Raw genomic sequence first — 16,804 nt, 5'->3', positions numbered from 1 at the left:
TATGCGTCGTTACGGTGCTGCCCATAATCTCATGAGGTCCCGATGACGACCTTACGTTGTCATACCGAGCGTGCTGCGCAATGAAAGCATATGAGGTCGGCAGCCAAGTCACTGTCAACTGAAGTCAGATTTTCTTCAATGCCGGACTGGCTTATCGTACTGTTGTTGCCTCCTGAGATGTTGTTTGCATTAGTGGTATGGTGTCGTCAAAGTCAACATCTGCGGGAGTTTTGACCAGATTATGCTCATCGTGTGCCGCAGCCGATTGAAACGAGTCTGGACCGCGGCCGTCGATGGTTGTACGTGTGACCGGTACAATTCCCAAAAGGGGGTGGTTCCTGGGAGTTCCTGATCTAGACCGTGACTACGTGTCACAGTATGATCCGCTCGCGCGCGCGTCAAAAGTGCGATGATCATTTTGTTCCAGACCATATCTCCCTGTGCTTTCCTCTGTTCAATGACAGTTATCTAGCTCACGGAGACTGCATCCATGACTTTACTTGAAGGCTAGGAGCTGGCCTAGGCACATTTGGTACGCTTCGGGATCGGGATTGCACGCTTCTCAGCGGGCAAAAAGGGCAAGCGCTACAGATTACCACGACAACGGGGTGCCCGGCGTCGCCATCGAACACAGCGTTGCCGTCGTCGTGCTACCATTTGTTCCCCATCAGTGCGTGGAATGCGTGGAAAGTGCCCGGTCAATAATCTTTAATGGACCGGTAAACCGAACCCCGCGTTATCACTCCTTCTGGGTGTTCCCGCGCAACGGTCAACGGCGTCCATCCCTCTTCTCCCTTTCTCCCTCGGTGCAGGCGTCGCCCTTTCTCCCCGCAGCAAGTCTGCATTCCGTTCCTTTCTTTCACGGCGTCGTCTCCTCTATCTGCTGGCTCGGTTGATCTTGAAATGCTTCTTGCGTACCCCTGAGCTCTCTAACACACATCCGGTTAAATGGGCGAAATCTGTCTCTCTGTTGCTCCTATCCTACGCTGCCAATCTCTCACCAGGCTCGAAGCTGGCATTCTCCTGCTCCCCCCAGGCCTCGAAATCGTCTTTGCTTGCGTGTTATTATGGATCAAGCGCGGCTCCGCTGATAAGTGAGTGTTTTCCTGTGTCGTTCTGTTCGTTCGCGCTCGGTCGCGGAATCGAGGAGAGAGGTTCAAGCAAGTGGGGAAGTGGGTTAGTTGGGTGTGATTAGGAAGCAGTGCGGTGAGGTCCATACGCGCTACTCCGTTACCGGCATGCGTATCGCAGCCAATGCTTGACCAGCCCCGGGCGTTGACTGTGAAGCGGTATGTCTCGATATCCCAGCCTGGCCTGCAAGTGATCTATATGAGCGATACACGCACTGTCTCACTGGTGTCCAAGTGCGTCGCAAACATTGAGGTCCCAGTATGGAAGTAATCGCGAACAGGATATGCCAGAAGAACTTCGTGCGTACTCGACGGAGGCTACACAAGCCTAAGCGAGCTGAAGCCTCAGTATATCAGTCTCGATTACCTTCAGCCAGGGCTAGAGTCAATAAACTCAGGCCCGTCTCATGGAACATTCCTCTTGGAGCCGTCAGGGGCGTACCTGTAAGCGGCAATTGTTTTGAGCGATGTCTCGAGGAAGTCCTGATGGCATACTAGGCCCGCCGAAATAAGAATTATTCCGGAGTTGTAGGGCCTGGATTAGTTTCCTCAGTTTCTGAAGGTTCTCGAATCTATCGGGGGTTGGATACACGAGAGTGCACGATGCCATTCACATTATTCACGCACCACGACGCTGCTTATTCGTTGATACTAACCGTCCATTTTACAGGAAGCATGTATTTCTCGCCCTGGAGATGTACATATACTTCTTTCTATCGCTGCTCGACCTCTTCACGCACACCCTCCCCACCCTCGGATCGTCTCTGGACGCTTTCCGGACCCTCGACATCTTCATCGGTAAGCCTGCGAATATTTGTATCACGGCTTCGGTCTCACACAATCGCAGGCGTAACCTCACTCTTCCCTCTCTTCCTGTACACCTTGTCTCTGTACCTGCTCACAAGTACCGAGCTCGTGCCGTCTCTCCCCGTCAGATTCCAGTCTATCGCCAAATATGTCCTCCTGGCATTCATTCCTTGCATCCTCGTTTTAAACGAAGTCGGGTCATTCATCGGCATCAGCTATCGTGAGTGGTGCACTCCCCGGTCTCCTTAATTCCCAACATAACCATGTCTACAGGCAGCTTTGGTGGCCAGGGCGGAGCGCCCGTCACTCTCGGTGTGGGATTCACCAACACCACCGCGCAGACAATCCTAAGCAGCATGACGCTCGTCCTGCTTACTGCCTTCCAAGCGCTGAACTTCTGCGTCGCGTTTTTCCGACTCGTCAAGGCGCTCTCCCACCAGCGGACGCTTGACAGCACCGACAAGGAGAAGAAGGAGCTGGAGGCGCATCTCTTCCGCGGGCTTGGCTGGATAGTCGCGGGAATGAAGCTTGGTGCGATTGAGACCGTCATCGGTTTCGCGAACATCGGTGGCGCGAACGACGGTTTCGGCGTCGCCTTCACTCGGAGACTCCTGAGGTTTCTTGCGCATGCGTGCTTGGTTATTGGCATTGTCAAGGGGTCAGTGCGCTCATCATTCAACAATTTTCGATTGCTCATCCCCGGGTAGTGTCGACACGGTTGAGGACTTCCAACTGTACAGTCCCGGCCAGGCGCAGAAGAAGCGCAAGTCTGTCCTCCGCGCGATGATCCAGAACCCTCGCTTCAGCACATTCCGTCACGTCGGTGGTCACGACTTCGACGCGGAGAACGCGATCGCTCCGAAGCGCGACTCCGTTATCAAGCTCGGCGACCCGTCATGGATGCGTCGCGACTTCAAGCGTCCGGGCATGGACGACATCCAAGAGGAGGAGCGCGTGACGCCCGGTGTGCTCTCTGCACGCAAGTCGTCGAGCCTCACGTTTAAGCTCACCGGCCGGACGTTCTCAATCCGCACGAGCAGCCGCAAGAGCAAAGGCTCGAGCGTGCGCGACTCCACGTCCTCCTTCGGGTCGTCCAAACGCCACTCGTGGCCGCCCGTAGCGGACGCGATCGCCGAGGAGGACTACGCGTACGAGGCGGAGGACGTCGTTGCGGAGCAGTTTGAGCGCGTCCCGCGCCCCGCCCCGGCATTCCCTCGCAACGTCCGTGAGCGCGTCACGGTGTACATGCGTCCGGATCGTCTGCCTGTGCTGCAGCTGCGCCGTCTCTCGAACCTCGAATTCCTCGACCTCGTCACCGACCCCTTCCGCGACCCGCACGGGCGGGCGCGCTCGCTCCCGGGTAACTTCGACGACATCGACCCGCATGCTCAGCCACTCAGCCACGTCTCCGCCTCGTTCACCCGCCTTCCTGCGTATGCTGGAGCGCCTGTCCCTGCGGTCCCGCCTATGCCGGTCCGCGCGGCGTCAGTGCGCGAGTCCGTTGCCAGTCGCCACACTCGTTCGATGAGCGCGACCACGAACGACAGACCCGCGAGCGTGATCAGCCAGGCGACCGCACGGCCTCCTAGCGTTGTCGCTACGCCGAACCCTCGCGACAGTGGCGCCAGCTTCCAACGCTCAGCCCGTGACAGCGGCATCAGCTTCCAGCCGTCCGTACACGATAGTGTAGCCAGCCCCGCCCCCCGCCGCTTCAGCATCGACAGCTACAACCCCCGCCATACCATGACGAGCTACAACCCACGCGACTCCAGGCTGAGCTACGTTCCGCGCGATGCGACAAGCCCGTACGGGTCCATTATGTCCTTCAAACCGCGCGAGGCCACTAGCCCATACGGATCTATCATGTCCTACAAGCCACGCGACACGATGATGGGCTACAACCCCCGCGACAGCACGCTCACCTACAGCCGACCGCCGAGCACGATGAGCTTCAACGCGATCGGCACCCCCAACACCGCCGCGTCCTTCGAGCTCCCGGCCTCCGCGGCGTCCCCGCACTTCGGGAACCTCGACCGCCGCGACCGCGGGATGTCGTCGAGCACGACCGCGTCGGACGTGCACGCTCTCGCGTCGCAGTTCCCTGTCATCCCTCCGCGGTCTATCGGGGCACCGCGCCCGCGCAGTATGCTCTCGCACGAGGTCTCGCGTACCGAGTTTGTCGTGGAGGAGGACGTGCCGATGCCCGCGAACGCTGCGTCTGTCGCGCGCACCCCGTCTGCGCGGCGCACGCCTTCCTCGGTCCCGGAGGAGGTAGAGGCGCCGTCGGAACCCAGCACGCCCCGGCCTCAATACCAAGACCTGCTGGAGAAGTCGCAGGTCGAGCATGTCCTCAGCGAGCAGGACCCGACGAAGTCCCTCCCGACGCCTCTCTCGGCACCACTCTCGTCGGCACAGTGGCCGAAGAAACGCGCGCGCACGCTCTCTGGCAAGCGCCGCGCACCACCTCCACCCCTGGAGCTTGCGGCTGCGAGTGTTGCGGACGTGCAGGCGACGCAGGCGGAGGAGTACTCGCTCTCGGCGTCGATGGCGCAGGGCGGTCAGCTCATGCGCGTGAAAAGCGTCGGGAGCGCACCGGAGCGGTCGGTGTCGGCCTCGCGACGCACTGCGTTTGCGCGGGACAGTGTCCAGGCCGAGCTTGGGCACATCATGGCCAAGGGCCGGAGTATCGCAGGCCCCGTGGACGGTCCGAAACGGGCGATGGCGCGGGCGCAGGCGGCGGAGCGTTCGGTGGAAGAGGAGGCGGTCAACATGGTGTAGCTGAGCGTGTTCGACGAGTGAACGGATTCTTGGAGTCTTAATGTACGTCGGGGTTGCCGGCTGTGCGCTCGTATGACACTGGCATTGACGTTGTTGCTGTCCTGGCCTGGACGTGGATCATTCCTGGTACATGGTAGTGTAGTGTATGGTGTATCAACAGTCCCATGTATCAACCGCTTCGTCGGCTGTCTTGTCTCTGAGGTTGAAGTAGTGGTGAGTGTTCCCCGTCATGATCGCGTCAGTTACTGAGTAGTGCTGTACCTTCGTCGGGAACGAGTTATTTATTGTTATCATATTCATGTTGTTGCACGTACCGTCGACACCCTGCGACGTTGGCTCCCGCGACGACGTCAGCGTATTCGGGCCGACGAGTAAGCAGTCTTAGACGGGGACGTCCGCACTCAAGGAAGCTCAGCTATAAATGACGCACACCTTAAGATATTAGTTCAACACGCTCCGAGATGCCCATGTATGAAAGGTCGAGACGTGCCGACGGAGTGGTGCCAAATTGCGCGGAGTGTCGTGATGCACACTATGTAGCTCCGAGTTTTCTTGCGTTGTACATACCCGTACCCGGTCCCTGTGCACCACAAAGCGTTCAAGATGTGTTTGAGTACAGTGATAAACAGCAGAACACTGCCAAAAGTTCAGGCGCACCGTGATAGCATGAGTAGCCAAGCTTGGTAGATGCACTGTAGTGACGATCAGCAACTGGCACGCACTGTCTTTCAGAGAGGCAGCACAACGAGAGTCTCTCCGGTTGAAACAACTCACCTTTGGGGCTGTACAACAGTCAAGTCGTACCAGATGTCGCATGTTCCCACTAGGTTCTTCTCCGCCTTCCCATGGCTATGGCAGACATCGCCGACGTATCCAAGTCAAGCACCTTGACAGGCCGGTGTTGGCGGGGAGTCTTCCTACGCTCCAACGGACCTCGTGTCTTCTCCGAGTAGCCGGTCTACAACAGCAGCGCAGGCAATGCCTGACTGGAGCGGTGCACGCCATCAGGCAGCTCTCACGAGCTTGGTGATTATGGCAGAAATTCCATCACGTCCACGCCAATCCATGCACACACTGACACGGAAGTTGCTGAATGAATACTCCCGCTGCTTCGTGCTTGCCACAAGCAAGCTCGCGCACGAATCGCTGCTAACCACGAAGGGCTGCGCCGGCGTTCGTTCTGCGAACGGCCTAATGGCGAGGTCGTGGACCGGGTGCTATCCCGAGCTATAAGAGAGTCAGCGCGATTGTTGGAAGCTGCAGCCACTCGACCCACCTTTCCTCTCTTACCAGCCCGGCGCTGTCCTTCGACCCTTCGTCTTCGCACTTCAAACTTTCCAGTTCCAGTTCTCCTTCGTATCCATCAACATGCGCTTCTTCGCAATTGCACTCGCTTTCTTCGCCGGGTCCATGGTCCACGCTGGTATGTCGGCCCCTCGTGCGTCGGATCCTACAGCGGACTAACTGCAAGTGCAGCGCCCGCCAGCGAGATCGTCACCCGTCAGGTCGGCGACCTGCAGTGCAACCTCGACCGTCTGAGCATCGTCGCCGCGCTCGCCGCCACCCAAGGCACGCTGAAGACGCTGTCCCAGCAGGTGGCCTCGTGAGTCCTCTACGACAAGTGTTGCAGCTCATTCGCTGACAACACCTCGATAGTGACACCACGGCCACTGCGGGCGTCCAGTCGGCCGAGAGCGCCATCACCGGGGCTCAGGGTGCCATCGGGGTCATCGCCAAGGCTCTGGTGACCGGCCAGACTGCCCCCGCCTCGGCCCGCCAGGAGGTTCAGGGCAACCTGACCGCTGCCCACGACGCGCTGACGAGCCTTTCTACGTGAGTGTCGAGTCCATCTTCTAGCGACAGCCAGATGTTGAAGAGATTTGTGTGACAAACACAGGAACGGTGAATCCGGGGCGACCCTCAAGGTGGCTTTGGCCGAGCTCGCCCTTGCTCAGGCTTCCGGCAACGGCGTTGTGAGCAACTGCAAGTAGGAAACACGATCAGCGTGTTGGATATTGCGGTGACAGCATGATATAACCGAAACTGGAGCGTTGTATATATTGTGATGTTTGATTGTATGATTTATATTTGTGCGCACTTGCGGGTTGACGAACAATATGTCCTCTTTCCACAAGACGGTATCGCTGGAGACCACCGTTCTGAACGTGAACCTGCCGGCCATCGACTGTCAGAGAGATCGTACCGTGCGGTATCATACTTGCCGGTTTCTTGGGCTACGACCCCCGCAAGCTGCATCCTTGTGAGAACACTCGATTATATTACTTTTACTTCCACGAGCTCAGCTGAGGGCGTGAAGTTGTTCTGCGTGATTTTATGAGCTCTGAAGCGCAGCGTGGGACGGCGTATGTAAACGTACATCTTTCTTGTCTGCTAGCCCTCCGTGTACCTTTGAAAATTCTACACTGCTGCATCCCAGTTGCTTGAACATACGTCTGAAATTTCGAAGGGATTGGCGAAAGCATGGGGTGTAGCGCGGCGAGATTGCCCGTTCGCGCATCCCGGCCGTTAATCCCACCCAGTACAGCCGCACCTCTCTAAGGCCAGGTCGTGTGGGTAGAGCGCAAATACAGCGGCATACATATTGATAGACGCACCACCGTCTCGCAGCGTCTCGCTCGCGTTCCGCCACCACCGGTAACCGTATCGCAGGTTCGGGCGTAATAGCCACCTCCAGATGGGCCCATTGCCTTCAGTCGGGTTTGATTACTACTAGAACTCATCTTCTGCACATAGCCTGCTGTTTGGATGAGTTCTCAAACGTTTGGGAGACTCCTTACCTGCTCTGAGCCGTGGTGAGGCTCCTGCAAAGGGGCAGGCGCCAGCGCCGGTGCTCCAAGCTCCATGAGCGCAATAAATTTGCGTCGGTCTATCCATTTGAATGCCGCTGTAAATATACAAAATTGTGTGCGTCGGACGGTCGGAGCTGGGAGGAGGATGAGGGTATACATTTGGCGCCAAAGTCTCCCAGTACGTTTGCATGATCGGCAGTTGCCGATTGAGCGCTAAATCCGCTATATGCGCGCGACGTCTCGCGCTGCGCCGGTGGGGGACTGCGCGACTCCTCTCTTGCTATCATCATGGCTGCGTACTTCTTCGCGTCTCCAGTGGATGTGGATGTCAAGCTCGAAGGTGAGGAGGAGAGGAAGATAGTAGAGACGAAGGGCGAAAAGGATAAGGCCATATCCTGCCCTGTATACTACGATGGGGAGTCTGTCACCGGCCAGGTATGTTCCATCCTCTAGCTTTATTTTACGAAAGAACCAATTGACCAGGGCTGTATATGGCATGTGTAGATAACCGTGCGTGTTCGGGATGGAAAGAAACTAGCGCACGAAGGTATCAAGGTCGAGTTCATCGGCAGTATCGGTGCGTGCGCGCGTCGCAACCCCAGACTGCCCTTCTGAGAAAGGGCCGCTTTCAGAGCTCTTCTACGACCGAGGCCACCACCATGAATTCCTGTCGCTATCACAAGAACTTGCTGCACCGGGAGAGATGCGACAGGCTCAAACGTTTGACTTCCAGTTCAAGAACGTGGAGAAGCAGTACGAGAGTTACCAGGGCATCAACGTCAAGCTCAGGTGCGTCATACTCCATTCAGAACACGTTCACAGTGCTAACAGCCGTGAATCCAGGTACTTCATCAAGGTGACTATCTCGCGAAGAATAGCCGATGTTACGAAGGACAAGGACATTTGGGTGCACTCGTACCGCATGCCTCCAGACAGCAACAACTCGATCAAGATGGAGGTCGGTATCGAAGACTGCTTGCACATCGAGTTCGAGTATAACAAGTCCAAGTATGCGACCCGCATCACCGGTTCATGCGCTTCTTGCTAAACGCCATGTTGCAGATACCACTTGAAAGACGTCATAGTCGGCAAGATCTACTTCTTGCTCGTGCGCATCAAGATCAAGCATATGGAGCTGTCCATTATTCGTCGCGAAACGACGGGTGCACCCCCGAACCAGTATAACGAGTCAGAGACGATCACCAAGTTCGAAATCATGGACGGCGCGCCCGTACGAGGTACGTCGTTAATACTGTCCGTATCATGTGTGACGACTAACAGACCGTATGCTATTCCAGGGGAGACTATCCCAATACGGTTGTTCTTGGGCGGCTTCGACCTCACACCAACCTTCCGGGACGTGAACAAGAAGTTCAGCACGCGGTACTACCTCAACCTCGTCCTCATCGATGAGGAGAACCGACGGTATTTCAAGCAGCAGGTGAGTATTCCGTTCAATTTTGCGGCATCGCAGATCTCAACAGAAATTGCAGGAAATCACGATCTTCCGGATACCAGAAGTGAGTTCTTTCGGTTCATCGTGCATTCTCAGTAGCTGACCGGTGCCCCTTGCAGAACTAACGCGGACTTTGTACTACTATACCTGTTGTTTATTTCCTGGATCTATCTTATTATCGCGCTCTCACTCTGCGTGGCCACCTTGCTTACTCATGGTATTTGGAACGGGCAGTGCATCACTGTGGCCTCTACAGCTCCCCGCGGGCTCGGGTGCCGCAGGCTCGGTATACTTTCTTTATTCGCCCGCCGCCTCGTGGCGGCCTCGCGGCGGCATTGTTTGGACCAGTATAGACGCCGGCGCTGGGCTTCGATAGGGCAATAGCCCCATCCTCTTCCACCCCTCTGGTGTGTGCCCGCGGCCCCTCCGCCCATTAGTATGTCGAAATCACCCTCATTCGCACCGTATAGCTCATGCGCACCAGGCTATTGCACTCCGAGCAGCGACATAGAGCACAGGACGGTGGAAAACTCCCATCAATGCATCGGGCGGCGGCATGTGGGTGAGGACCAAGCGGCGGCGCAGCCGCTTTTGGCGGACTTCGTTCTACATACTTCCTAATGAGGATAGGTTGTTTGCAACAAAGGCCGGTAAACGTATATTTGGCGCGCTCGATAGGCCCGCTCCTCCTCATCCCTCTCCCCTCCCCGCGTCGCTTCTCCCGTAGTCTCCCCAGACCGACTCGACACGCCACTCCTCTCATACACACACCTCATCTCAGTGCACTCGTGTATAAGCAATGGACCCGTGCTTTGCCTACACCTTTGCCGCGCCCTCGCCGTTCGCGCCGTACCAGGGTCTACCAAAGTAAATGCATCCAAACCTGTAGACGTCCCTGCCCTGGCAGCTGAACTCGCATTCTGTCCAGCGTCGACGAGCTCAATGCGCCTCCGCCCGAGAATGACGACTTCCCGGTACGCCAGTGGACCGGCATGGCGGGCTGGGACACCGGCAGCGATGGGTTCAACTCCTTGAACGACTTCGCGCTCAGCGCGCCCGACACACCCGACGCACCATACCCTTCACCCTTCTACCCGCACCTCTCGTCTTGCACGTCGACAGAGGCGTTCGACGCCGCGTTCGGCGGCCTCTACGCGCCGAGCACCCAGGGCCACTCAATGCCCGACGCGTCAAACGCGTCGCATAACGCGCCCAACGACGCGTTATTCCCATCCCAGGCGGCGAGGGATGCGTTCTTCTACAACCTCGGCGCGTCAAACGCGTCCACATCGCGATTGCCTTTCGCGTCGGGCACGGGCAGGGGCTGGGCGGGTCCTGACCACGTGACCTCTTTCGGCCAGGACAGTGCGGGCCCCTTCAAGTTCCCGTACCCATTCGTGAACCCCGCAGACACTTGCGACGTGGATCCACCCGTGCCGTCTCTGCTCTGGGATGACAGGGGGCTGGAGCAATTTGCGGACGTTCCTGGGCGGACCCAGGAGGCAGCAGTTCCCATGCCGTCTGCCCTCCCGGCCCAGGCAGCACCGGTAGCTGATCAGCTGGCCTCCGAGTATGTTGGAGGAGCAGTGCAAGCTGAGCAACTCGATTTTGGCCCATGGGATGCGCTGTTCGCAAGTATCGGGCAGCCTATGCACGAGGACGAAACGGTGTCGGTCGTGGACCAGACGGTCTTCCAGTACGTCCACGCTCGCCTCATAACCTGTCTGCCGCTCCTAAATGACGCCGTCTCTTCTGCGCGCAGGCCTGAAGCCACAATCAAGTCGAGTGTCCCGCGTTCATGCAAGCGTCAGCGGGCTCCCGACGCCGAGATGTACCCCGCACGACCCAAGAAGTCCAAGTGCGCGCACTCCCCATCTCCCGCGCCCTCCCGCACATCCCGCTCGCCCACACCTACGTTCCCGGAACCGATCCTCGTCGTTCCCACCGCGCTGGACTGCACGATGTCCGGTTGCGACCACATCCTGACCCAGGAGGACAGCGCGTGGCGGAGCCACTTCAAAGTCGCGCACCACAAGCAGGTGTGCACCGACAGCGCGTGCCACAACGCCAAAGAGTGCAAGAGTGCAGTGTGCCCGCAGTGCCCGATAGGCCGGAAGGGCCCGAAGACGATGTCGACGGATAGCCTTGGGCGGCACATGCTGAACAAGCACATCGGCGTGTGCTATCGCTGCCCCCGATGCGGTTACCAGAAGATGCCGTGGCGGAAGTCGTCGTGCGAGCGGCACATCGAGACGTGCGGCACGGGGAAGAAAGAACGTAGTGGCGGCAAGAAACGGGCCCGGAGATGATCCCCGGGGACGAGGGCTGGCGGAAGGCGAAAAGGCTATCGAAGGCCACGAAGACACAAAAGTAAACGCCGGAAGGAACAATGTACCACTAAATTATCGTACTGTACCGTTCACGGCCCGCCACTCTTCGTTCTTCACGGCGGGTCTGCGCTCTCTTGGGATATGAGGCTGATTTGTTGTACTAATTAATTGCTGTAATCGTTGTGCCGAATAATGCACTGCGAATGGGATTGATTCAAATGCAATGGCCCCGGCTTACCCATCCAATGATATTTGCTCATGTATCTGCCCGTGTCCTAGCGAGTTGAGAGCCATATTTTGAAGGCGAGTGACGATTTTATAGTGCATGTGCCGACGTTGTCTGTGTTTAAGGGTGTGGCCTAGTATGACCATGCGGCTGCGGCCCGTGATAGTTTGCATGATTGAACCTTGAGAGCACCAACTAGTACCCTGGACCCCTTAATGCGGGGGCGCCGGAGTGCACCCACTTGACATCTGGCGGCTTCGACGACAGGGTAAGTAAACTGAAGCTTCGGGTTAGCTTCTCTGCTACGTTACACACCTATGCTTACTCACAGACGCGTCTGGCAACTACGACCACCTCCACCCTTCTCACTACTTTCGTGAATACATCTACGGCAGGGTATGTGAGCATGAGCAACATGAGCCATCGCGGAGATATAGTGCATAATGTTGTTCCTGTTGGAAATCCTCTCCATCTTGACTCGCCGCGATTGTACTACCCTCGTGGATGAACGCCGTCACTAAATGGTCCTTCCTAGATCGGGTATAACATCCAGGGCAGTACGGGCCGCCCGTCCTTAGTGTCTGCTGTGCCAGTGAACAGCACGATCAACGGGACCCCGGCGTTCGTACTGTCGTAAATCGCCGTACCATTATACCTTCGGCTCGCGAAAATTGGCTTTACATTATCACTCCGTTTCTCGCTGCTGAGCCGGAAGCTCGAGTAAGTAAGTAGCCGATCGCGATGAGTTCGTCCCGGACAAAGTCGCGAAATTGAATGTAGGTTGTGCCGCTACAGGAAGTTCAGAGCTGGCACACGCCGCGTCGTATTGCAGGATACACAGGTGACGACTTGTTCTCTCGTTCATGCAGAGACCAATTTACGCCTTTCCTGAAGAGCTTGGTCGTGGTCGCGCGAGAGAGCGGACACTTCCGAAGAAGTCCGATGCGCCGGGCCGATGCGTCGGGCCGTAGTAGCTGATTGGGGTGAGGCGAAGTTTCATTTCCGGGCTCTCGACTTCAGTCCAGCGTGCCCTCGTATCCCGCCTTGCTTCTCCCAGATATCTGCTGCTGCTGCCTGATTATGTGGAATAGATATCTAGGGTCACTCCGCCTCGGTCAACTTATCTCATCTTCATGATCAGACGCTACCGCCATCAGCCTTGTCGTCTGACATCACATTGAGATCTGACCCTTCGTACGTTCGCCCCAGAGCCATGAGCGAATATCTATGTGCTTACTATGTTCTAGTTTGGCACACCAAGAGACTCATGGGTGCTCGGGATATCATCTTGCCCGCCTTCCCTCCCTGAGAAACATGAAGCCAACACGAGATGTCCAGTGGCGTTAGATATCTCGGGTCGTAAAAGGGTGCGACTCGCTCTCTTTCGATTGATACTCGTGCATATCGCGTCGCTTCATGAACGCGGGCGGGACACAGGTGCGAGCTACTGTGCTGTGGGGGTGACCGCAAGGCTTAGCGGCGGCACACAGTGCTATTTTCCTCGCGAGAGGACATATACAACGCACCTCCCCGAAACCACACCTCTCCGCTACCCCAGCTCATCCGTGCACAGTCATGCACCCCGAGGTGCGCTACCCTGCATATCCACAGACTACACGACCTGACCGCTTCCCCTTCCATCTTTCATCATAGCAATATACCCACAGCTACTCGGTACCCGTTCTCCCGTCAGGACCCACTGCCACGAGACTGGGGGGAACACTCAAGTACTGGTCGGATAATTCTGTCTATTATACGGACCCTAGAAAGGACGGGTTTGTAGGCCTTGCGAACGACGACGTAACGCAGGTTTAATCTACCCATGTCGCTCTTTGCTCACTATTCTTTCGCCGCAGTACGCAGAAGATGTATATGCGATGGGAGGCATGTCATGCAACCGGCCTTACCTCATCGGAGGGCCGCAGGAAGTGAGTGGGTCATTCAGCGATTCATGGTAGTCATCGTCCTAACCGTACTAGGCGGATGATACCCCCGTCCCATTGATGCAAGACTCAGTATACGATCGTGTGGGGTCTCACAACCTTGGTATCGCGACACCACCGGCGTCGATCATGCCCCACGAGCACAACACGACATATGGCGTGCATGCCTATGCGCGCACCGATCATCTACCCGCCCTGTACAGCAAGGGCTCCCAAATTTCTAGCCATCAAGGGGAGTCACAAAGCGAACCTTCCGCGCAGTGTTCGAACGCCATTCTTCTACCACAACCATCCCGCGCGACCGATCATCAGCAGTGGGTCATTCCCCAGGAGGTGTACGCTGGGACAAAGGGGTATTCGGCTCCAGCGCCTCTGCGATCCATGCACGTCGATGTTGCGGTGTTGCAGGCTCTCGATCCAGAGCGGCTCGCGTTGTGCTTGGTAGACCCTCTGAGTCCCGGATTCCCGGGCGAAGCCGGAGCGCCAGATAGGAAACGCCAGAAACTGACCGTTCGCTACAAGGTGAGCGCTATCTGGTCCTGGAATACGCATGCGGGACTTACATAGCGACAGTTCATCGATTGCAACCGAGGGGTCGTATGGCAGAACCCATACCCGAGGCAGATAAACGAGTACGCTTCTACTAAACGCCAGTCCTGCGACCCATTCGTCAAGGCAGCGCAGCGCCTCCATGGAGCGATTGAGACGTCACGCGAGGACTTCAAGTCGAAACCCCTCATGCGTATCGCGCTGGTTGAAATCGTTGCGCGGGAGCTGCAGGACTTCATGGTGTGTGGTCTCTTCATACTTTCATACGCGGCCGTTCAGCTCATTTTTTCTTCTCGCCGCTGGCTCTCAGGTGAAGCTAGAGGCCGGAGACTCTCCATTGACCTTTCGCGGCATCCCAGTCGACTTCAATCACTTGCGGATCGTCAGGATCGACAGACCGACAACGGCCACCGTCCAGCCCGTACTCGAGATTATTTCTGGATATCGCTATCTGTACTCTCGCATCGCGGGAGTCCTCTAAAACTGTTCTGCTTCTCGGCGTTGTAGGTTCGTCTTGCTGCAGGATCTGCTGGCCAGTCTATGTATATTCTATTCTACGTCGTATTTCTTGACAGATCTGTATCATGTGTAATTCTTACACTGGCATTTTCGAGCATATGCGTACGCCTGGTCCGACTACTATATGTATGGATCTCTACGAGCGATTCTCCGGACTTTCCACCATCGTCTTGAGCGCATTGCGCAACGCGCGCGATAATCGATCGGCACCTATAGCGCCGTGGGCACGGGCTCGGCACGAAAGTCGCTCATGCTCGTACCCATGATCACCTTTGGGCGTCGCGCTTCCAGCTGCCACCGTGACCACGCCTCACTCGTGCGCGACCCCAGTTCCGAGGACTCAGGAGACCGTCGGGAGATCTGGGCGCGGTTCTCCGAGCAGTTCAGCGCCGGAGCGCGCGTTTGCCGCAATTATTTCGATAGATATTCATGCACGCCGCTGTGTAAAGCGCGCAGTGGCTTCCGCGTGTATTTCAGATACTGGGTGATAAGGCATATCATTTGTGTCTCGAATAAATGGCGTGAAGGACACGGTATCAAGGAGATGGTGTAGTATGTGGGCGCAGTAGAATGGCTAGAGCGGCACAGCCCCACCACGGCCAAGGCAGCTGGAGACTCGCGGAGCGGCATTTGACTTATAGTGCACGAGAATGATGCCGGGCCCGGCGCAGTGATAGTGTTTGGGACTCCGCTAAAGTCCGTGGCTGCGAAAGCGCCTATCGTTTATCTCAGTCGCGTGGGCTGAGCTTGAACGTATGAACCCCCCCCCCTCCCCAATTTTTGCGGAAGACCACGCACTCTGGTCGTCGCAATGCCTATATCTTCTAGTCTCTACGCTATGTCAAGAATATCTCGGGAAAGACCAGACTACTGATCGAAACTGCGAACAGTCCGAGTCCGAGTCTGAGTCCGATCTCGGGTGCAAGAACCTGAACCAGTCTAGCAACTCTCCTTGTTTCGTTCGGGTGCGCGCGGTGGAGGCCGCCAGATAGCTTGAGGACGAGGCTTGTTTCGTACGAAAAGCATATCGGTATGTGCACAGATCATGCTCGTTCCTGTCCTAAAACGCTAGGCGATTTTTTTCTCGCAGTCTGCTAATACTTCGCGATTGCGGATGCGCGCAGACTCGGATGCATATCCGCTCTCGAACCCGGCTCTTCCGCCACCTTAACACAGTCATTGAAAATACCTACTCGCATACGCGAAGATGCATCAATTGCATGTGCTGAAATAGTGAAATACGGAGCAGGAAGGGCCGGAAACAAGGCTGGAGTAGCTGCTGCAATTCGGCCATCTGCTGCGTCGGGAGGGTCCGGTTCGGTCGGTCGGGTGACCTGTGAGCGTCTTCCTCTTGGACTACAGGATACTGCGGGGCTTATACTTCAGCATCCCACGCGGGACAGCTCTAACGAATGAGCGCTGAGCCGCGGTGTCTGAGTCGGGCAAGGCAGCGACTCGGAGGCGCTGGGCTCGACGCACGTACTCGCGATATACTTCCGCTACGTTGTTCGCGCGCGCGAATGCCTACATCATATCCTAAGAAGGTGGTATCTGCAGGTGAATGACCTCACTGAACTTCTTATCTAGGACACTCGAAGAGAAGTGTCAATCGGATAGGCGACCCGGGCATACCGCGCCCGACCGCTCCGTTGCGGTTTGTGCGGCTGATTCTAAAGTTCACGGAAGTGCGTGCCCCTCATCTCCGGCTTCACGTCAGTAAATTGTATCTGGATACATGGTATGGATATTAATCACCCCTCCGCATCCGTTCAAGTTATCCCATCTGTCTCCACCACCGAACACTACCTATACTGCCGCAAACCTGGTCCTCGAACAACAGACGAAGCCCGTACACGACCCTCCGGCATGAATAAAAAATACTCTCGCGCACTCTGACTCCTCGTACACAACAGCTGGACCCAGGAGCTGATGTTTTTTTAGTTACCGCCAGCTAGATTGGTGCATCACCAAACACATGCAAGTGTTGGAATTCCCCTTGCCCACTGCTCTCGTCGCTCGACAAGAAGCACATCCGGGACATTCCAGTGGCATTGGATAAGTTGTGTCAGTTGGGCGCGGCGACTCGCTCCCATCCAATTAATAGTTGAGCATCTTATCTTTGCACACGCAGTCACTGAAGTATCCAGATACATGTAGATCACCGAAAGAACTGGCTGCGCTGTGGGGGCGAGCTCAAGGCCTGGAGGTAGTACAGAACATATACTGCGCTCACCTTCACGGAACTACGCCTCTCCA

The 16,804-nt window shown here is 56.7% G+C and overlaps 4 protein-coding genes across 4 annotated transcripts; all 4 read left to right on the top strand.

The window, feature by feature from the left end:
• The first annotated feature begins 447 nt into the window (after positions 1-447).
• On the top strand, positions 448-5,051 carry TRAVEDRAFT_67009 (uncharacterized protein). Its single transcript, XM_008045591.1, has 5 exons — positions 448-1,094; positions 1,801-1,928; positions 1,978-2,157; positions 2,211-2,595; positions 2,645-5,051. The coding sequence occupies exons 1-5, from the start codon at positions 949-951 to the stop codon at positions 4,713-4,715; spliced, it is 2,910 nt and encodes a 969-aa protein (XP_008043782.1). The 5' UTR covers positions 448-948; the 3' UTR covers positions 4,716-5,051.
• A 1,032-nt stretch (positions 5,052-6,083) lies between these two features.
• Positions 6,084-6,706, top strand: TRAVEDRAFT_52580 (uncharacterized protein; the record flags this gene model as incomplete). Its single annotated transcript, XM_008045297.1, has 4 exons — positions 6,084-6,138; positions 6,192-6,318; positions 6,372-6,548; positions 6,613-6,706. 4 exons carry the CDS (start codon positions 6,084-6,086, stop codon positions 6,704-6,706), a joined length of 453 nt encoding a protein of 150 aa, XP_008043488.1.
• Positions 6,707-7,798: 1,092 nt separating this feature from the next.
• TRAVEDRAFT_31604 (vacuolar protein sorting-associated protein 26) lies at positions 7,799-9,189 on the top strand. Its single transcript, XM_008045199.1, has 8 exons — positions 7,799-7,960; positions 8,030-8,102; positions 8,158-8,314; positions 8,369-8,533; positions 8,588-8,763; positions 8,824-8,966; positions 9,019-9,045; positions 9,101-9,189. Exons 1-8 carry the CDS (start codon positions 7,814-7,816, stop codon positions 9,104-9,106), a joined length of 894 nt encoding a protein of 297 aa, XP_008043390.1. The 5' UTR covers positions 7,799-7,813; the 3' UTR covers positions 9,107-9,189.
• A 3,422-nt stretch (positions 9,190-12,611) lies between these two features.
• TRAVEDRAFT_74768 (uncharacterized protein) lies at positions 12,612-14,634 on the top strand. Its single transcript, XM_008045590.1, has 8 exons — positions 12,612-12,731; positions 12,785-12,974; positions 13,028-13,124; positions 13,191-13,337; positions 13,394-13,465; positions 13,517-14,002; positions 14,054-14,269; positions 14,340-14,634. Exons 3-8 carry the CDS (start codon positions 13,113-13,115, stop codon positions 14,508-14,510), a joined length of 1,104 nt encoding a protein of 367 aa, XP_008043781.1. The 5' UTR covers positions 12,612-12,731; positions 12,785-12,974; positions 13,028-13,112; the 3' UTR covers positions 14,511-14,634.
• The last annotated feature ends 2,170 nt before the right edge of the window (positions 14,635-16,804 follow it).

This window comes from Trametes versicolor (assembly GCF_000271585.1).
Source record: "Trametes versicolor FP-101664 SS1 unplaced genomic scaffold TRAVEscaffold_12, whole genome shotgun sequence".
NCBI classification, from domain to species: domain Eukaryota; kingdom Fungi; phylum Basidiomycota; class Agaricomycetes; order Polyporales; family Polyporaceae; genus Trametes; species Trametes versicolor.
Note: the sequence above shows the minus strand (reverse complement) of the source record. Positions and strands in the feature narration are given on the sequence as shown.